Consider the following 21,996-nt stretch of genomic DNA (forward strand, 5'->3'; position numbering starts at 1 on the left):
CCGGCTGTGGGTACCCTAGAAATCCCGCTGCAGACCACAGCCGGGTGGCGGAAGGCACCCGCCCTAGCCCAGAGGGTGTGTACTCGGGGGTTAGCTAGTCCTAGTTCGATCTCGCTCAAGAACACGATGAACACAGCGGGATTAGAGTGGTTCGGGCCGCCGGAGCGTAATACCCTACATCCACTGTGTGTTGTATTGCCTTCCCACGAGAGTGAGAGAGTTGTGAGAGCTTGTGTGTACGGAGAGCTTGTTCGAGAGATCTCTCTGCTAGAAGGAGGGCGTGCTCTCCCTTTTATATGTCCAAGGGGAGAACGTACACTGAGCGGGGCCCCGACATGTGGACCCGGCGATGTATTATAAACTACACTTTGGCCTTCAATGCCTCAGATCCGGAGATCTTGTCGTCGGCTTCCGTGCGTAGCTTCTGACCAGGGATGGTCTTGAGCTATCCTATCAGAGTAGAGTCTAGCCTCTGCAGCCGCGCGTCGAGGTCATGATGAAGCACCGAACTACTGACTCAGTCCACTGTAGCAGCGTGTACTGTTGCTCCAGTCAGTAGCTGGTCATCATGACTCGTTGTCCATGCTCGCGGCGCTGAGTCTTTAATGCTTGCCTTGGTAACTGACGAGCCGCCTCGGTAACTGGCGATCCACAGTGTGGACTGACAAAAGCTGCCCCGTGCCCAGTGGCAGTAGAGCACGCCTCAACCACTCGCACTTAATGCGGGTGGGTGAGGGAGCTTCTAGCGGAAGGCTTGCGCCCGCGTCTGCGTGACACGTGGCGGCTCCAGACCCCTCCCGGATAGGCACGTGGAGGTCCCGGACCCATCTGCGGGAGTCCGGATGGCACGTGGAGGTCCCGGACCCATCTGCGGGGGTCCGGGTCCGCGGCCATAGGTACTGAGTATTTCCACCTCTGGGACACGTGGTGACACCGGACCCGTCCCCGAGTGGGAAGCGGGTCCGGGACCGTTGGTCCGGTGAGATGGAGTCGGACCCCAGGGGTCCGGCTGCTCAGCTCCTTAGGGCGTAGTTACGGATAACTACGCGAGTCTTGGCACAGTAGGAGTGGGTACCCCAGTTGCAGGGTACCGACAGACATAACCTCAGTGATTTGCAGCTAGGCTCGTATGAACTGATCTGTTAGGTCCGGCAGTAGCAGATCGTCGTGTTGCTCTCTGCTGCATAGCTGCAACTCGGCATGTTTAGTTTGTTCATTAAAAGCACTCTTCAGTTTTCAGCAAAATTGGTGTTGCTTTTTGTCGAATTTATTTATTTTCAAGATATAATGGTCTTTTTTTACTATTAGTATCTGGGGCTATCATGTCATGGGAGTCCTTTAGAATCTGCTGTGCTCCATTGCTCACGTCCTTTTGCTGTTTCAGGTTAAGCAATGATACTGGACTTTATTGACCTGTCCAGTGATGATGATAAGGTGGTTGCACAATATGTTGACTTGACTAGTGACGAGGGCGATTTTGAAAGAGAGCATCTTGCTTATGGACAAGGTGATGCTGCTCAGGGCATAACATTTCTTAAACAGGAGTTCGTTGCAGATGATGGACAAGCTGAAGCTGCCCAGTGCACAGGGACATTACAGATGCAAGAACTTGGAGCATATGATGGACAAGCCAATGCTGCCCAGAGCACAAATACTATGCAAGAACTTACTGTAGATGATGGGCAAGGCGATGCTGCCCAGGGCACAGCGACATTACAGGTGCAAAGTACCCCCAAATCCCGCACCACTACCACCCTCCCGCCACACTCCCTCTTCCCATGCACACACGTCCGCTGCGTGTGCAATGCAGACCTGGTGAAATGGTCTGCAGGTGCTTTGCATCCTTTGCTTGTAGGCATGTTTGTGCCCTTAATGTGGTTGTGCGGCTCCAATGCAGGTGCTGGCTCAGAAGACAAAGGAGGCAGAGATCACGGAACAGAATTTGCTGCCTCAAGTAAGTCTTCTCCCTATCACCTTGCCCTTCTCCACTTCAATTCTGTGCAATTCCACTGGTTTCGGGCGGCTCCCTACTGATCGAAACATTGTTAGATTGAGATGTTGTACAGAGGTTTCTGACTGGTGTTTGCACAAGGCCTCAAGGTTTCACTGTGGGCTTCCTCATTCAAATTGGGGTCGATTTGAGCATCGCCATGCTTGCGTGTTGAGTTGTTCTGCATTTGCGGGGGTGTTGGTGGATCTTGTCTCAGTTTCACCAGTTAAGTGTGCAGATTCTAGCGCACTTGGTGCTTGGGCAGTGGGGTTTTGGGGTCCCTCTGGTCTCTGATAGTTTCTGCCTCCAATGGTTCTCATTCAGTTCAAAGCATGTGGAGTAGTTTCTAGATTCCTCAAATTGCATTTGGTCCCCAATTCTCCACGAAACACCCTCTAATGTATGGATATGTTTGGCTGTTCATATGGATTGTTTGGACAGTACACATGGATTTGGTAGGGTTTCTGCTACTTGCCTTTTTCAAATTCCTTAACTGATTTGGAAGCATTGCACCTGAGAGGGTTCTCTACCAGGTTACTGCTGGATTCAGTCTAAAACTAGGGAGAGAACTTTTCCTTGTTTGTCCTCTGATTTCTGCAGTTTTGAACATTGCTAGCTCTTGGACTGATACATGGCGGTGTTGATTTCAACTTGCCTGGTTGATCTTGGTGATTCTCAACATTGGAGCCAGTAAATCGTCTCCGAGTTGGTTGGGAGGAAGTACGGACCTGTTCATTTGCATTTAGATTTCATCGGGCTGCAATGCGTATATGTTCTCCTGTAACAGATTGGTTTGCATACATGATTTTTTTGTCGTTTCAATTTTTTTAGGAGAAATTAGTGCTTGTGGTGGCTGATAATCATTTCTCTGGAGCCTCTAAAAATTGTCAATCCAATGAATACCCATCAGGTTTATTGATTAATTTAGCCTTCCATCATGCTTAATTTCTGTGAGTTTGAGGAGCACTTTTTTATTAGTACCTTTTCCCCTTCTCACCGCTGCTTGCACGAGGAATAGAGGCACATTTATTTCTGAATATAACTTGAATGGTAACAGACACTTTTATTTGAATTTGAGTTTGACAGCACCAGTGCCAGCTGCCCATGTTCCTAGCAGCAGCAGCAGCAACAACAACAACATAGCCTTTTGTCCCAAGCAAGTTGGGGTAGGCTAGAGACGAAACCCAAAAGAAACGAGAACTAAGGATAAGCGAAGCATAAAAAAAGACAGAAAGTAGAGAATAGGTAAACAGAAAAATAAAAAGAAAAACAAGCAAAAGTCATGGTTCCGGCACATTGATTGATAGTCTCCAAGCGCTCCTATCCGTAGCTAAATCCTTGGAGATATTCCACTCCTTGAGGTCTCTCTTAACCGCCTCGCTCCAAGTCAGTTTAGGTCGACCTCTACCTCTCTTTACGCTATCAACCCGCTTTAGAACCCCACTACGCACCGGCGCCTCAGGAGGCCTCCGTTGAACATGTCCAAACCATCTCAACCGATGTTGTATTAATTTCTCCTCAATTGGTGCCACCCTGACTCTATCCCGAATATCTTCGTTCCTAACTCTATCTCTTCTTGTGTGCCCAACAAACCAGCGCAACATACGCATCTCTGCTACACTCAATTGCTGGACATGTTGCCTTTTTGTAGGCCAACATTCAGCGCCGTATAACATCGCCGGGCAAATCGCCGTCCTATAGAACTTACCTTTTAGCTTTTGTGGTGCCTTCTTGTCACAGAGGATGCCCGAAGCTTAATTCTATGCCTAACATCTTCATCAATGTCGCCATCTTTTTGTAGAATTGATCCTAAATACCGAAAAGCACACATTTTAATTTCTACTTTCGGTTCCAACCAAGCAGTACATATTTCTGCATTAGTTTTCAGGATCATAAACTCTTCTTCCACAGTTTCTAATTGGCTATTGCCTTGTACCATTCTACAGAGTTTAAATTGTATGGTGTGGTCGTGGGAATCATATGAGCTTATTAAGCCTATGCTACCGTGCTATAGTAATATCAAATTCTTTTATGTGTCTGTTGTGGGTGTTACGGAGGAAGTAGGAATGGCTGGGAGGTGGACGTGGTTTAGGCGCGTGGCGGGAGCGAGCGCTCGACGCCGTCCTGGCGGCCGGCGGCGAGACTGCTGGAACGTGGTGTGCAGGCGCAAGATGCCAGGGAGAGAGATAAACTCTATCTCTGGCTGATCTCCTCATTACTTGGATGATGGTTCTTATACAAAATATCTTAACAAACTTGAGGCATAGCAACTCCTAGAATCTAGGGAACAAGTAACAAACGCGAGCAACAAATGCCCACAACGCAGCGCGCCATGCACGCTGCATCTAGCCACTAGCGACGCGCCTCCTGCGTTCGTAGACTTGACCGACCATAACATCTCTCCCACCGTCGACAAACAGCTCATCCTCGAGCTGGAACGTAGGATGCGCTTCACGAAAGGCCGCCAATGGCTCCCACGTAGCCTCAGCCGACGGCAGACTTGTCCACTGAACGAGGATGAACCACACGCCACGGCGAAGCTTGGAGCGCAGCACCTTCTCCGGCGCCTGAAGAGGACGACCATGCTGCAGAGGAGGAAGAGCCGGAGTCGATGTAGGCGGTGTTCCATGGAAGGGCTTCAGAACGCCGACATGGAACACGTCGTGTATGCGCGTCCCCTCCGGCAGTCGAAGACGATACGCCACATCACCCACACATTCCAGTACCTGGTACGGACCGGCATAGCGCGGGCTAAGCTTGCTCCGGCGTCCCGGAACCAGTGACTGAGCCGGCCGATGGAGCAGCCGAAGCCACACCCAGTCCCTGACGTCGAAAGTCAGGTCCCGGTGGTTGGCGTTGTAGTGGTGCTTGGCGTACTCCTGTGCTTGCTGTAGGCGTTCCCAGACCTCGGTGATGAAGGCGTCGCGGTCCTGCAGGAGCATGTCCACCGTCGAGGTCTGCACCGAGTGCGCCGTGTACTGAAGAAGCGCCAGAGGCGGACGGCCGTAGACCACCTGGAACGGAGTCGTACGCAGCGCGGAGTGGTAGGCGGTGTTGTAGCAGAACTCCGCCCATGGGAGCCAGTCGAGCCACGCACGGGGTCGGTCGCCGGTGATGCAGCGCAAATACATGGCGATCGTCTTGTTGACAGCCTCCGACTGCCCATCGGTCTGCAGGTGGAAGGCTGTGCTCATCCGCAGCTGGACGCCGGCGCACTTGAACAGATCGCGCCACACATGACCCGTGAACACCGGATCACGATCACTGACGATCGAGGAGGGAAACCCATGGAGGCGCACCACCTCGGAGAAGAAAGCCCGTGCCACTGAAGCAGCCGTGTAAGGATGGCCGAGGGCGATGAAATGGGCATACTTGGACAGGCGATCCACGACGGTGAGGATGACGCTCTTGCCATGTACCTTGGGGAGGCCTTCCACGAAGTCCATGGAGATGTCCGACCACACCAGCGCTGGGACGTCGAGTGGTTGTAGGAGGCCCGCAGGATGTAACGAATATGTCTTGTTGCGCTGGCAGATAGCGCAGGCCCGGACATACTCACGGACCAGCCGGTGGTCGCCGTCGACGACGAAGTCTGCACGGAGTCGGTGCAGCGTCTTCTGAATGCCCTCATGGGCGTTGGTGTGGGCGATCTGGAGCACAGTGGCCAGCGCGGTTGACGTCGCTGGGATGAAGACGCGCTAGCCGCAGAGGATGAGGCCCTCGTCGACTCGCCATGGGGCGCCACGGGTCTCGGTGATGGTGTCGCGGAGGCGGCGCAGGTCAGCGTCATTCTCCAGCTCGGCGCGAAGGTCGTTGTAGAAGCTGAACGTCAGACCCGAGAGCGCCGCGAGCTCGGGCTGGCCAACCTCCATCCTGGAAAGGGCGTCGGCGACGGTGTTCATGCGCCCGGGTCGGTACTCGACGGAGAAGTTGAAACCGAAAAGTTTGCTGATCCATTGGTGCTGCGGGACCGTAGACAGGCATTGATCTAGCATGAACTTGAGGGCGTAGTGATCAGTACGGACGACAAACGGCCTGCCCGACAAGTAGGGCCTCCAATGGCGGACGGCCTGGACCAGGCCGATAAGTTCACGCTCGTAGGCCGCAATCTTGAGGTGGCGCGGCGCGAACGGCTTGCTGTAGAAGGCCAGGGGACCGGCGCCTTGATGTAGTACTGCACCGAACCCCGTGCCCGAAGCATCGCAGTTGACCATGAACGAGTGGGCAAAGTCCGGCATGTGCAGAACCGGCGCCGCGGACAGAGCGCACTTGAGGGCATCGAACGCGGTCGCGGCTGCGTCAGTCCACAGAAATGCGTCCTTGAGGAGCTGCGTCAGCGGCGCCGCCAGGTTGCCGAAGTCCTTGATGAAGCGTCGGTAGTAGCCAGCCAAGCCCAGGAAGCCGCGCAGGGAGCGGACGGAGCGCGGCTGCGGCCAGGCGGTCACCGCGGCCACCTTGTTGCCATCCATGGCCACACCGTCAGCCGAGATCATGTGGCCGAGATAGGCCACTGGCGAAGTTGCGAAGGCGCATTTGGAGCACTTCACCTTGAGGTGGTGTGACCGCAGCGTGTCGAAAACGGCGCGCAGGTGCTGCAGGTGTTCACTCTAGGAATGGCTATAGATTAGAATGTCGTCAAAAAAGACTAGAACGCACCTCCTGAGGAACGGATGCAGCACGGTTTTCATGAGGCGCTGGAACGTCGCCGGGGCATTGGACAAGCCGAACGGCATGACCAAAAACTCAAAATGGCCTTAGTGCGTTCTAAAGGCCGTCTTCTCGATGTCGGCCGGGTGCACGCGCACTTGATGGTAACCAGCGCGGAGATCCAGCTTCGTGAAGAAGCGAGCGCCATGGAGTTCATCAATGAGTTCTTCCACGACCGGAATGGGAAATTTGTCCTTGACTGTTCGGTCATTGAGCGCGCGATAGTCCACGCAAAAGCGCCACGAGCCATCCAGCTTCTTGACCAGGAGAACAGGAGCTGAGAATGGAGACACGCTCGGTCGGATGATGCCTTGAGCGAGCATGGTGGCGCATTGCTTCTCCAGTTCATCCTTCTGGAGCTGCGGGTAGCGATATGGCCGAACGGACACCGGAGGAGTACCAGGAACGAGATGTATCCGGTGATCACAGTGTCGCGGCGGCGGTAGACCCGTCGGCTCGGCGAAGAGGTCGTTGTAGTCGTCGAGTAGCAGCGCCAGGAGATCCGGCTCGGTAGCGCGAACGCCATGGAGGCGACTGGCGGATGCTGGGGCCGTCCAGGACGAGCCCAGTCCGTGCCAGAGGATGCGACGGCCGCGGCGCCAGAATGCCAAGCACATGTCGTGAAAGTCCCATAGGATGCGTCCCAGAGTTCGCAGCCAACGAACGCCAAGGACCATGTCGTAGCAATCCAACGGAATGGTGTAGCAGTCGATGGAGAAGTGCTCGTCAATGATCCGGATGTCGACGTCATGCGCGAGGCCGGCGCACGGCACTCGGTCGCCATTGGCCACGATCACGGTCATGCCCGCACTGTCGCCAAAGCAGAGACCCGCCCGCGCGGCGTCTGCGGGGCTGATGAAGTTGTGGGTCGAGCCGGTGTCCAGGAGCACCGTCATCACGTAGTTGCCCACCGACACGCACGCGCATCGTGTCCGCGGTGCGGATCCGGCAATGGCGTGCAACGAAATTAGGGGCTCCTCTGGCGTAGTCGGGGTGGCGTCTTGCGGGGGCTCGTCGTCGTCAACGAAGTCCGAGACTTCGAGGTAGAAGAGGCGCTGGCACTTGTGGCCGTGCGCGTACTGCTCATCGCAGTTATTGCACAGGCCTTGACGCCGACGGTCCGCCATCTCCATTGGCGTGAGGCGACGGAATGGCCGGGGTGGGGGCGACGGCACGGGCGCCGGCGCCGCGGTGGCAGCAGAAGGGGGTGCCGGGTTTGCGCCCGCGGCCGGATGGTGAGGGCGGGCCGGAACGCGCGGAGGCCGGGATGCCGAAGCGGTGACCGCGGCCGCGGCACGACGCTCATATGCGCGAGCTAGGCACATGGCGCGTTGGAGGTCCTGTGGCATCTGCAGCTCCTCGTCGACCCTGATGTGGTCGGGGAGGCCCCCGGAGAATAGCTGCACTTGTTCCTGGGTGAGGGACCCGGCGTGAGCCAAGCGCTGCTGGAACGCATCGATGAAGCCGTCGACGGTGCCCGGAAACAGGAGGCGCGCCAGGTCGAAGAGGTGGTTCGTTCCCAGGGCCGGCCCAAAGCGCTGCTGGCATAGAGTGCGAAAGGTCGGCCACGGAATGTTGTGGACACCTCCCGCATCGCGCTCGAGCATGTCGTACCACTGCTGGGCGCCATCCGTCAAATGGAATGAGGCGAGCCAACCCTTAGTGTTCTCACGGGTGTGCTGACTGCAGAAGAATTGCTCGCACTTGTTCAACCACCCCAAGGGGTCGGTCTTGCCGTCGAACGTCGGGAACGTGAGCTTGTGGAAGCGCGGCACCTCCAGATCATCGGCGGTCTCCATGGCTTCAAACGGCGGCGTCGGCGACGGAAGCGAGTGCAGCGGCCCGTTCAAGTTCGGGATCGGTGAGGGCGAGTGTGGAAAGTTGATCTGGTGGATGGGTATTGGATGGGAGGCAGCGGTGGTATGCACGATAGTTGACGCCGTGGAAGGTACTGGCTGCGGCGGCGCGCCGTATCCCGGCATTCCGAACGGCAAAGGCTGGGGTGCAAACGAAGATCCCGCAGCAGATGGGGACCCGCGACCTTCCATGGATGACAAACGAGTTGCGAAGGATCCCATCTGGCGCTGGAGCCCGTAGATGGCCGTCGTCAGGGTGTCGAGGGCGCTCGACTATGCGGCCGTAGCCGGGGGAGCGGACGCTGTGGAGATGGAGGTCGTCGGCGCGGCGGAAGTCGTTGGTGCGATGGACATGGGCAGGGACGGTGCGGTGGAGACACCAAGAACGATGTCCGACATTCCTGATACCAGAGTGTTGTGGGTGTTACGGAGGAAGTAGGAATGGCTGGGAGGTGGACGTGGTTTAGGCGCGCGGCGGGAGCGAGCGCTCGACGCCGTCCTGGCGGCCGGCGGCGAGACTGCTGGAACGTGGTGTGCAGGCGCAAGACGCCAGGGAGAAAGAGATAAACTCTATCTCTGGCTGATCTCCTCATTACTTGGATAATGGTTCTTATACAAAATATCTTAACAAACTTGAGGCATAGCAACTCCTAGAATCTAGGGAACGAGTAACAAACGCGAGCAACAAACGCCCACAACGCAGCGCGCCATGCACGCTGCATCTAGCCACTAGCGACGCGCCTCCTGCGTTCGTAGACTTGACCGACCATAACAGTGCCACTGGTGTATATTTTTTGGTAATTAGACATTGACGTTATAAAAATTTTGCTGCCTTATTTACTTGAAAACACTGTGTGGTTTATTTCCAATTAGATTACTCTTGTTTTTGTTCTCCTATACTTTTTGTATATGCCATCACTTACATTTTGCCTGGAATGTTTTCCTTTATATTGCTGGATTTTACTTTGGAAGCATTCTGGATGTGTGGTGCTATTAGCTGCAGTTGCATAATGATCCAAATCATCCAACGCCATTTATATTACAGCAATCAGTGCATTAGTTAACTTTACACGTTCTTAAAAATAATTTAAAAGTGTACATTTCAGTTCAAAACTGAAATGTACACTTTTAAATTATTTTTAAGAACGTGTAAACTGAAATGTACACTTTTAAATTATTTTTAAGAACGTGTAAAGTTAACTAATGCCGGAACCATAACTTTTGCTTGTTTTTCTGTTTACCCCTATCGCTACCTTCTGTCTTGTGTTTTTCTTTTTTTTTCTTTTTTATGCTTCTCTTATTCTTGTTTCTCGTTTCTTTTAGATTTCATCTCTAGCCTAGCCCAACTTGCTTGGGACAAAAGGCTATGTTGTTGTTGTTGTACATTTCAGTTTTAAAAAGAATAACTCTGATTGTTAGACCAAAGGCAATATGGCCCCGCTTTTTTTCCTTCCCTTGCCTTTGTCAATTGGTATATGGATACTAAAGAAACCTGCTCCAGGTATACCAAAACCACAGTTCCTCAATCCCTTCTTGGCAGGGCAAAACATTGCTTTATGCCCACTACATTTGCAATTGTAACATAAGGGATGGTTAGGGCATTGGCCATGTTGATGTCCAGTACCATTGCAAATGAAGCACACCGCCTCTGCCTGCAGTTGCAGGACCCATCCTTCTATAGCAGCTTGATTTTCTCCTCTTATCTTTCTGTCCATAATAGTCATTTTCACCCCCTCTTTCTCTTACCCCCTGCTCTCTTCTCGATTTGGTGCTCAAGGTCATGTTCTCCCAGCTCATCTTCTCTATTCTCTTTGTCATCAGATCTGCGCTTCAAGGGTCTGCACCATCATCATCTCTATAATCCTCTCCTTGATATTGTTGATTTCTTGGCTGGTTCCTTGTTTCGCCTCTCCACATCTCCCCACAGCCATAACATCCCCTAACTTGCCTGCCCCTACAACCAGGATGGAAAGAATAACTCTGTTGTTTGTCGCTCAATCTGTGTTTCACTGTTGAAAGAGAACTAAAAAGGAGAATAAAAATCTCAACCCAAGGAGAGAGACATCCAGAAGGCATTGTTTGAAAAGTTGAGAAAAGGCACCCAGAAGCAGTCTCTTGCCCCTACAGGGACACCGTTGCCACAGGTTGAGTCAAATACTTTTGGGGAACACAGTGAGGGGCCTTTTTTTTTTGAGAACCTGGGTTTGAACCCTGGTTGGTAGCCTCACAACTGGAGGACTTCCCACCATGCTACAAGCATGTTCTTGTTGAAAGACACAACTCATTCATAATGTTTTTTTTAGATATAACGTGTTCCTTTTTTTTGAGATATAATCTGTTCTTTTGGTGCAGCACCCAACTACTCATGTTGTCATTATCAATTCAAAATACTGTTAAACTATGCAGGCCATCAAAATCAATGCAGAGCATACTGAATCTGTGCGCAAAGACCTTCTGAGAGGTAAGTGTTGGCAGCAATATGAATCTGCATGCTACTTCAGTGACATAATGCTATCTAAATTCTCATTTTTTTTCTGTGAATGTCTATCTACTTCTCTTTTCAGTCCATGAAATGAGAGATGGCTCCATGACAGGTTGCCTCCACTCAGTTGGGTCTGATCTTACTTGTACCTGGGAGCTTCCAGAGCTGCAGCAGAATGTGTCCATGCAGAGCGGCCAAGAAGCTGCGGCAGTGGACAAGGATCCCAGGACTCCTACAAGTGTGCGTGAGGTATATCCACAGCCTGGTCTCCCAGTAGCCGCAAGAATTATTAGAGCCTAGAGTCTCTGTGATCAACATTGAGTTGAATGCATTTGTCTGAAACTTCCTTGCAGCCGGCTGTGCCTGTTTGTTCCCTGGAGAGTGGAGTGCTTGAACAGGGAATCAAAAAGTCCATAACTGGTGCTGATGAGATGCAATCTACCCAGGATAAGTGCTCCAATGGGGCTGCAACAAAGGGCAAAGGGAAGGGGACAGAGGTAGCTGTTGGTGAGTCATCCAGTGGAGCTGGCAAATGGGTGGTTAGTAAAACAGGTAAGCCTTTCTAGAATTGGCTTAGTGGCAATAGGTCCTCTGATGCAACTTGGAAGTAGCAATTTTAGTTGTGGAGCTGGCAAATGGGTGGTTAATAAAACAGGTAAGCCTTTCTGGAATTGGTTTAGTGGCAATAGGTCCTCTGATGCAACTTGGAAGTAGCAATTTTAGTCCTTAAGTGGAAAGGACAGCTTTCTTCCTTTGATATTAATAGGTACTGAATATGGTTAATGGCTTCTACAACCTGCAATAACAAAAATAAATGACATTGTTGCGATATGTAGTCTTATTTCTTTATTGTTATATGCAATTGTCATGTATGATGGCTTAGAGATGGATTTTAGGGAAATCCTGCCATTTTTTAAATTGAATTTGTTTGAATTTGATATGATATTTTTGATATTTCTAAATTTTTCTTTATCGGTGAAGTCTGAATGTTTTTTCTACTGGAATTGTAAACCCTAACTCTGCCTCCCCTGGTGAAGAGAGCGGTGCTGCAGTGACCGACCCTCTGGTGGCTCGACCCCGAAGAGGCTGAGGACCGCAGGCTCTGTTGTAGCAGGTGCTGACTGGGCTTCAATAGTTGAGGAGTTGGTGCAGCAGGCGGCTGGGCGTCTGGTGCAGCAGGCGAAGGCGGGCAACACCAGTGCCGGCATGGTCGTGGATGCTGTGTTGGAGCTGTTGGGTGACGCGTTGGGTGTGGCATCTCCGCTGGCCGGGTCCTCGGACACGGCGGTGGTGATGGCGCTGGGCGCCGTGTACAAGCAGCTGACAATGAAGAGGCTCAACGAGGGAGTCGCAGTGGAGACGGCAAGGGACCTGTAGCTCGCTGCCTGTCGTGCGCGTCCGGCCTGTGCAATGGGACAGGAATGCAGTATTTTGTTGCGTTGGAATGTGCATTGTGCTAAATCACGATACAGTTGGAATGATAAATCAGCATTAAGATCATCTCACAAGTTAAATCAATGCTAAGAACATTTCTTAAGTTAAGCAAGCTTACAACATGATATAGTTGCTTTTTCATGGTACAAGCTAAGCACAACTGCCTCATAAGATTTATGATTGTTCATAGGGGGTGCCTGTTTTACCCCCACGGCTAGATTTTGGGATCTTCACATTTGGTCCGTTGCTAACCTGCTTTGTAGGTTATAAGCTATCAATCACAAGAGAGCCCATTTTTATCACCTTAAAAATTTTAAATCAAATTTAAAACAAGTTCATGCTACAGCAACTTACCCCTATTCCTGTTGTGGGCTGCTTGGAAGAGACGGGACTTACCCCTATTCCTGTTGTGGGCTGCTTGGAAGAGACGGGACGTGCCAGCCTGGGTTGCAGTACGTGCTGCTTCAGAGAAGAGGGAAAGAGGTATGATGCGTGACGCGCACTACGCGTGGGGGCCACAGGTCATTAAGCCGTAGAGGCGTGATGAAGCAGTGACTGATTGATGGGAAGCATGGGGCAAGACTCCCGCTACGCGCGCCACTGTGCGCCCGTTGCAACCAAGTTGCACAGAATCACATCACAGTGGTGGCCCCACCTGCGGGTTCGTACCTCTCCCAAGATGGGCCCGGGGCCATTGTCAGTACCCGGCTTAGAGTTTTTGAATATTTTTGACCAAAATGTTCCTCTTGCTAGATCTATTGCCTGGTAAAAATTTGAACAACAATGCATCCTTGGAACTGAATGAAACCTTTCACTTTTGTAAATCTACTAGGAAGCTTCACATTTTTGTTGTGATAGTTCTACTACCTTTCTGATCATGAAACTTTTTCTAGGAGTTAGATTTGGTAAATGAACTTCAATGCCCTAGTTTGGGTATTTCTAGAACTGTTTAGCTATTTATGTGTTTAAATCCTTGCTAAATAGCCATAAATCATGGAATATAGTTAGAATAGTTAGAAAAATATGAAATTTATACCAAAGTTTGTTCTTGAGTATATAATCATGCCTGAAAAGTTTGGGAACCAGATCTTGAATAGAACATGAGAAATGAATTACTCTTGCTATCACATTAATTTGTTTGTGTATTTTCTCCTAGTAGCTATAATATATTTTTGTCCCTGGAAATCATACTAGGTTGGCAAAGATGCTGTAAAAAAAGTTTGAGCATGTGTTCTTAACAAAATCTAGTTTGAATAATTATACATGTTATTAAATGAGTAAATGCTATACTGGGGTTATAAAAGAAAATAAATGCTGGTATTTTTACTGGAACATGTTTTGGTGTAGAATGAGCCATGGTAAAATTTTGGTACACAAAAACCCTAAGGAACTCTCGGTAGAAATTAACTTAGTTATGCATATGCCTATATTGTTAATTTTGTTACTGCTGTTATACGCTAAGTAAAATCCTGGAAAAATTATAGTAAGAAGAGTATACTTTGTAGTAGTCCGTGTAAAAATTTGAGCTACATAAACCTTCGGAATCATTCTCTATAATTTGTGGTTGATAGCAACATAGTAGGTTTTAATCTTTTTCCATGCTTGCTATATTTACTGTTTTTGGCTAAAAATTTATCATGAATGCCTAAGTAAATTTTCTGCATCGGGTAATTTTTGCAGCACCCGAAAGTAATCCTAGCTCGTGGAATAAAAAGAACAAATACCTTTTTGAATAATAAATTTTAAAAGAGAAACCCAACCCCGTTCACTTTATGAAAGTAAATGTAACTAAAACTACTCTATACTCCCAATTTGCCATCAATAGGTCAAGAGCTCGCAAAAGTGTGTCCTCATCGAAACTTGGAATATTAAAACTTCAAATATTCCTGTCTCGAACATGGAATGTTGGCGTAGTGGCTGCGCGCGACAGCGAAGACGCGCTGCACCCCGAGGAACAACGCGTCCTTCACTTCCTTGCGCGCATTGTGGCAGAACCACCTGAATTATCCCGACTCAAGTGCGCTGACCATCACCATAAAGGCAATACCGGCTCAAACGCACTTCAAACGGAACAATTCTTGGTCTGCTGGGTAGCGTCCCGATACAACCACCGGATCTCGGATCGAACAAGCATACCCCGCACGAAGGCGAGTCCAGAGATATTACAACCACAAATTTTACAACACAAGCAAAGCAGTTATTACAACACGTTCAAAGTATTATTACAGGTCCAAACTTCAGAAAAACATTATACAAGACATAAGTTTTAAGTTCAGAGATAAAGTAGCAGAAAGAAAACACGACAGCTACGACACGTCTCAAAAGTATACCGAGCTAGCCCAAGCAAGGTATCACTCATCGGGGTCATTGCCGGCCGAAGACGGATCTCATTCTACTGACCAGCCAGGAGGCAAAGAGCAGGGCCAAGTCAGACTAGCGATCTGGTCCTCAAAACTCATACTTGAAAAAGGTTTCAACAGCAAGGCTGAGTATACTAATACTCAGTAAGACTTAACTGTCAACGGATATACTTAGTCCACCTAGCTAGACTATGCAGGATTTTGTAAGGCTCTGGTGTTCCTTTTGTTGAAAAGCAATAAAGAGTAGGTCCTTAATTTCATCTTTTAGCTTTCAACATTCTAGTTGATTAACCATTCTATGTAAGCAACTAATTCTACTCAACCATGGTAGAGCTTTAATCAAACATCAAGATTGATCATAATAACATTACTCTTATTACTTTGTGTGGCAAAGGGATCAAGCAGTCTCAATATCCACGAGAGACGGACGATTCGAATCGAGTTTCCAACCTTGCAAGGTAAACCTAACTCACACGTTTGGAACACCGTCCGGTCGTTCCGAAACAACTGTTAACTTTTCATTCCGGTAGGAACAAGTGACCCGACTCACGGACAACTACGGTATGCACTAACCAGAGACATGAGAGAACAGCAATGACTACTGGCAGGATCAACCAGGTAGCACGTCCTCCTCGACGAGCTGGAACCGCCACGACACACACCGGACCACGAGGGTCAACGGAGCCGACGGCCGGCCCGGCTGTCGTATTTTTCGAGAGACTTTGTGAGGAACGGGGCACTGAAGGACCACGATCCTATAATGTGAGCAGCATCCGGGACCAACAGCGTAGGTGAGGAGGCCTTTGGTTTTGCGAAGCCTTAGTGGCAAGCAACAAGAGCCAACGACACCAAACGTTGTCTTTGAGCCGACGCGTCACACGCCCAGAGGGCGCACGCGACGAGGATAGCTTGTGCGACAGACAACTTCCCCTGAACCGGGTAGCAGCATGCAAGCACTAGTCAACAGTATGGGCGAATGCCCACATGATTGATGGGACACAGGCGCCGGGACTCGGCCGCACGACGGCAGGGGGCCTCCCGGCAGACACAGGTCCAACACAACTCATGCGCCAGCGTAACCGCTATGGTCAAGCCATCCAAGGCATCCCTCCGCTTTTGGCACGGTGAGTCTACCACGAGAACGGCGACCGAAGGTCCACAGAGCACGTGACAGGCCAAACCACACAAAAGAGTGCGATTTCACCTCGAAAACCAGCAATTCTCCCTCAAAATTTGTCACATCCCGGGTCAGGCTGCCGTACAGTGGCCGAAGTCAGGAAGGCATGGCCGCAGGGGCCTGCTACTATCCCGAGCCCCTGCCACTGCAAAGCAGCCGCGATTGTCGAGCTTCCAGACAGTGGTCGAAAGTAAGGGCTAGTTTTCGGCCGCTAGGGCCAGTTACCCTCCTCGAACCCTCGTGAGGCCAAGAGCGTAGACGGTGTGGCCTTGGGTTTTGCGAAGCCAGTGGCAAGCAACAAGAGCCTACAAGAACGCCATACGCATAATGGTTCCGACATGTCACACCCCGGGTCGGGCACATACCGGGTCGGGCTGCCGGACAGTGGCCGAAGTCGGGGAGGCACGGCCACAGGGGCCTACTACCGTCCCGAGCCCCTGACAAGCAGCCGCGATTCGCTACGAAAAACGGAGTTTTTCCGACAAATCGCAGCGTCCTGATTCTGCTGCCGGTCGGCGATCGCTGGCGGCAGCCGGCCGCCCCACAGTGGCCGGAGTCCAGGAGGTGCGGCCCCAGGGGCCTGCCACCGTCCCGAACACCCACTGCTGCAAGGCAGCCACTTGACCGCAACCGACCGGCCAAGTCCCTAATATACCTTAGTCGTTCCTTTTTTAGGGTTCCACACCGAGGGTAGTATGTCGGGTCCACCGGTTCCTAGTCTTAATTTTTCTTGTAACGTCGTCCTTTTTTAAGAGCTCCACACCTAAACTAGTATGTCGGGCCTACCGGTACGCTGGTTGATGCTATTCTTGGTGTGGATCCACTAGAAATGTACACGAAAACTTCCAGTGTTGGTGTGGAATTCAACCAGGGCACCGGTGGGCCCGACATGCTAGTTTTATGCAGAACCCTTGAAAAGGGATGACATTGCATGAGAATGTCCATCAGAGCACCGGTGGGCCCCTTTTCAAGGGTTCTTCAGGATCTTCAAATGAATTCGCTGAGGAATTTAAGCAGTGCACCAGTGGGCCCAACATGCTAGTCTTAGTGTGGAACCCTTTAAAAGGGACGACGTTGCATGAGAAAATCAACCATGGTACCATTGGGCTCGACATGCTAGTCTTCGTGTGGAACCATTCGAAAGGGAAGACGTTGCAAGAGAAATTCAATCAGGGCACTGGTGGGCCCGACCTGCAATCTAGTTCTTCACTTTCGAGTTGTTGCACATGAAGACTAGCATCGGGCCGACCGCTACCCTGTCTGAATTTCTTAGTGTGGACCGCTAAAAAGGGACGACGTTGCATGAGAAATTCAGACAGGGTAGCGGTGGGCCCGACATGCTAGTCTTCATGTGCAACCACTCGGAAGTGAAGAACTAGATTGCAGGTCGGGCCCACCAGTGCCCTGATTGAATTTCTCTTGCAAAGTCGTCCCTTTCGAATGGTTCCACATGAAGACTAGCATGTCGAGCCCAATGGTACCATGGTTGATTTTCTCATGCAACGTCGTCCCTTTTAAAGGGTTCCACACTAAGACTAACATGTTGGGCCCACTGGTGCACTTCTTGAATTCCTCAGCGAATTCATTTGAAGATCCTGAAGAACCCTTGAAAAGGGGCCCACCGGTGCTCTGATGGACATTCTCATGCAATGTCATCCCATTTCAAGGGTTCTGCATAAAACTAGCATGTCGGGCCCACCGGTGCCCTGGTTGAATTCCACACCAACACTGGAAGTTTTCGTGTACATTTCTAGTGGATCCACACCAAGAATAGCATCAACCAGGGTACCGGTAGGCCCGACATACTAGTTTAGGTGTGGAGCTCTAGCATCGGGCCCACCGCTACCCTGTCTGAATTTCTCATGCAACGTCGTCCCTTTTTTAGCGATCCACACCAAGACTAGAATGTCGTGCCCACCGGTGCCCTGATGGACATTCTCATGCAATGTCATCCATTTTCAAGAGTTCTGCAGGATCTTCAAATGAATTCGCTGAGGAATTGGTACCGTTGGGCTCGACATGCTAGTCTTCGTGTGGAACCATTTGAAAGGGATGACGTTGCAGGAGAAATTCAATCAGGGCACTGGTGGGCCCGACCTGCAATCTAGTTCCTCACTTTTGAGTGGTTGCACACGAAGACTAGCATGTCGAGCCCACCGCTACCCTGTCTGAATTTCTCATGCAACGTCGTCTCTTTTTTAGCGGTCCACACCAAGACTAGAATGTCGTGCCCACCGGTGCCCTGATGGACATTCTCATGCAACGTCATCATTTTTCAAGGGTTCTGCGGGATCTTCAAATGAAACGTCGAGCCCACCGATACCCTGGTTGACTTCCTCATGCAACGTCGTCCCTTTTTAATGGTTCCACACCAACACTAGCATGTTGAACCCACCGGTGCCCTGCTTGAATTTCTCAGGGAATTCATTTGAAGATCCACTAGCATGTGGGGCCCACTGGTGCCCTGCTTGAATTCCTCATCAAATTAATTTGAACATCCTACAGAACCTTTGAAAAGGGATGACGTTGCATGAGAAATTCAAGCAGGACACCTGTGGGCCCGACATTTTAGTCTTAGTGTGGACCCCACAAAAAGGGACGACGTTGCACGAGAAATTCAGACAGGGTAGCGGTGGGCTCGACATGCTAGTCTTTGTGTGCAACCACTCAAAAGTGAGGAACTTGATTGCAGGTCGGGCCCACCAGTGCCCTGATTGAATTTCTCCTACAACATCATCCTTTTCGAATGGTTCCACACGAAGACTAGCATGTCGAGCCCAACGGTACCAATTCCTCAGCGAATTCATTTGAAGATCCTGCAGAACCCTTGAAAAAGGATGACGTTGCATGAGAATGTCCATCAGGGAATTGGTGGGCACGACATTCTAGTCTTGGTGTGGACCGCTAAAAAAGGGACGACGTTGCATGAGAAATTCAGACAGGGTAGCGGTGGGCCCGATGCTAGTCTTCATGTGCAACCACTCGAAAGTGAAGAACTAGATTGCAGGTCAGGCCCATCGGTGCCCTGCTTGATACGACCACCAGAGTGTCAACGACGGCCATCAGAGTGTCGAAAGGGAAAGGAGATGGACTAAGATCTGATCACTGACTAGGCAAGTTCGATTGCTATACTCACACGGTGAGCTTCCCATGTAGCGTAACGTATCGGCATGTATCGGTGTGTAGCCTCCCATATCGAGACGTACCGATGTGCCGTTGGCAGTTGTAGTCTTTAGGTACATTCTCTCGTATCTTGGCTATCTCGTAGCGTGGCATTGGAGCCAACTGCGACCATCAGAGTGTCGAAAGGGAAAGGAGATGGACTAAGATCTGATCACTCGCAGGGCAAGTTGGATTGTTGTACTCACACGGTGAGGTTGCCACGTAGGCCATTGTATCAGCATGTACCAGGGTGTAGCGTCCCGTATCGGGATGTAACGGAGTGTAGCGTCCCGTATCGAGATGTACCGGTGTGCTGGTGGCAGTTGTAGGCATTACGTACGTTTTAACGTATCGTGGCATTAGAGCCAATGGCGACCACCAGAGTGTCGAAAGGGAAAGGAGATGGACTAAGATGTGATGACTCGCTGGGCAAGTTGGATTGCTGTACTCACACGGTGAGCTTCGCACATAGCGTACCGTATCGGGGTGTACCGGTGTGTAGCCTCCCATATCGAGACGTATTGATGTGCCGTTGGCAGTTATAGTCTTTAGGTACGTTCTCTCATATCGTGGCTATATCGTAGCGTGGCATTGGAACCAACGGCGACCACCAGAGTGTCGAAAGGGAAAGGAGATGGACTAAGATGTGATAACTCGCTAGGCAAGTTGGATTGGTGTACTCACACGGTGAGCTTCCCACGTAGGCTATTGTATCAGCATGTACCGGGGAGTAGCGTCCCGCATCGGGATGTACCAGTGTAGCGTCCCGTATTGGGATGTACCGGTGTGTAGCGTCCCGTATCAAGATGTACTGGTGTGCCGGTGGTAGCTGATAATCCGGAGTCTGTTAAGCTTGGGCACTGCAAGGTTATCGAAGAGATTATGATTGGGGAGGACAGGCTAATTCATTTCACTGGGGTTGAGATGGGACAGGCTTGCACCATTGTCCTGCGGGGAACGAGTGAGCATGTGCTTGATAAGGCCGAGAGGTCCTTGCATGACACCCTATGCATGCTGTCCTAGACAAATCATGGGCAGTGTCGGAGACATGCAGAAGCTAGGGATTCAAGAGTCGTTCAAGGCGAAGCAGGCCATCCTTCTGTCCGCGGTAGAGGCGGCAGAGATGATCCTCAGGGTGGATGAGATCATAACCTGCGTCCCGCGCAGAAGAGAGGATACCATTCAAGATCTTTCTCATCTAAACTCGCCATAAATAAGCAACATATTGAGAAACAGCATAAGATTTTTCAAAGTTGATCACATTCAGAGTTACATTCAGGAGGTTGTACTGATGGTATCTTCAGATTTGCATCCTGTTTCTTGCTACCAGGTTGAAAGACGTCCGTTCAAGCACCAAGCTAGATGGTGTTTGAACTTGTCCGTTCAAGCACCACTCTAGATGGATTTTGAACTTGTCGATTAAAGCACCAGGCGAGCAATCTAGAACAGCGAATATTCCATAAGAACAAGACATGGTTCTACAGATTACGGGTTATCACATCTCACAATACATTACAATGCCCTACTAATTACGGGTCCTTCCTAGCTAAATTATTACAGGTTTAGAAACACATCTCACGATACAGCTAAATCCAGCACCCATACATGGAATCAGGCACATACTACAAATTAATATTACAAAGATATTAAATCAGGCATGCTAGGTTTTGCCCCCTTCTCGTCCTTCGCGTCGCATTTTGTGGCGACGCTGCTACCACAACATGCCACGTCGATCGTACATGATGACCCTGGGCAGCTGAAGCAGCCTAAAAGCCATTTTGCTAGCTTCTTAATCGGTTTCATCACTAACCGTGGGTTTTGTGAGATATATGAAATATGAACAGAACCACCAAATAAAACACAGAGAATTCGAAAATTCGTATGCGGACAAATCCTAGTATTGCAACAAATACCCCTTATGGACGGCGGAGTCGGAGGGGTGGTCTCGGCGGCGGCGGCGGCGACCCGGACGGGCAGCGGAGTCGGAAGCGTAGGGGGCGCACAAGCGAGGGATCCGCCGGTTTCTGTGAGAACCAGGAGGGATCCGATGGCTGATTCAGTGGGAGGTGCTGCTACAGTATCTGCGTGGAGGCCGGGAATCTGCAGGGAAGACGGGAGCGCAGCGCTATGTTCCATGCCGCCGAGGGAATCTGCAAGGGCGGGGGAGGGCAGCGCGCAGACGAGGGTTCACAAGACAAACAGGGGAAGCAGACGAGGGTTCACAAGACAAACAAGGGAAGCCCACAATAGAGGGCTAAGCGAGTGTTCATTGCGACTGAGAGTATCATTACTTTCAACATTTAACCAACAGTAAATATTCCATTCTACAGCGAGGAATATTTGGTGCTCCCCCAGAAATATTAACATACCCAAATGTAAATATTCTGTTTTCTGGTCAGGAAGAACCTTCGCCCTAAACCCAAATCCCTTCTATTTACCTTCGCCATCCCATCCACACCCCCATCGAGATCAAGTCAATAGCCGGATTTAGCGTTTAGGATCTAGGGTTTCCTAGGAATGGTCAGGCAGAGAATGGGCACTCACACCCTGGCGGGCGCCGGCCGGCCAGGCAGGAAGCTCAACCTCGTGGCCCACCCGCTCCCATCCTGTGACCTCCTTCACACGAGCCAGATCAAGCTGATATGAATGTTCGAACGAGTAACATGGTAGATTGGTTGCTCGGCTCCACTTCTAGTTTTTTTCCGCTGCCTTCTTTGTTGTTCTGCTTCTTCCATGCTTTTTTCCCGTTCCATTTCTTTTTTCATGTTTCTGAAGCTCAATATTGTACACATGGTGACTTCGGTTCTTTTTAGTTTCAGGTACAATTT

At 50.6% G+C, this 21,996-nt stretch overlaps 1 protein-coding gene across 1 annotated transcript; it reads left to right on the forward strand.

Moving 5' to 3' along the window:
• Window positions 1–1,388: 1,388 nt before the first annotated feature.
• Window positions 1,389–12,412, forward strand: LOC120682929. Its single transcript, XM_039964940.1, has 7 exons — window positions 1,389–1,719; window positions 1,898–1,954; window positions 10,960–11,014; window positions 11,118–11,284; window positions 11,389–11,587; window positions 12,073–12,101; window positions 12,188–12,412. The coding sequence occupies exons 1-7, from the start codon at window positions 1,393–1,395 to the stop codon at window positions 12,410–12,412; spliced, it is 1,059 nt and encodes a 352-aa protein (XP_039820874.1). The 5' UTR covers window positions 1,389–1,392.
• Window positions 12,413–21,996: the final 9,584 nt, after the last annotated feature.

This window comes from Panicum virgatum, chromosome 7N (assembly GCF_016808335.1).
Source record: "Panicum virgatum strain AP13 chromosome 7N, P.virgatum_v5, whole genome shotgun sequence".
Classification (NCBI taxonomy): Eukaryota; Viridiplantae; Streptophyta; class Magnoliopsida; order Poales; family Poaceae; genus Panicum; species Panicum virgatum.

Bases quoted from the DNA above. Each gene is read 5' to 3' on its own strand.
- LOC120682929 (XM_039964940.1), top strand. From the start codon at position 1,393: ATGATACTGGACTTTATTGACCTGTCCAGTGATGATGATAAGGTGGTT. The intron at 1,720-1,897 runs GTGCAAAGTACC...GCTCCAATGCAG, and splicing joins AGGGCACAGCGACATTACAG to GTGCTGGCTCAGAAGACAAA. The intron at 12,102-12,187 runs GTGGCTCGACCC...GAGTTGGTGCAG, and splicing joins CTGCAGTGACCGACCCTCTG to CAGGCGGCTGGGCGTCTGGT.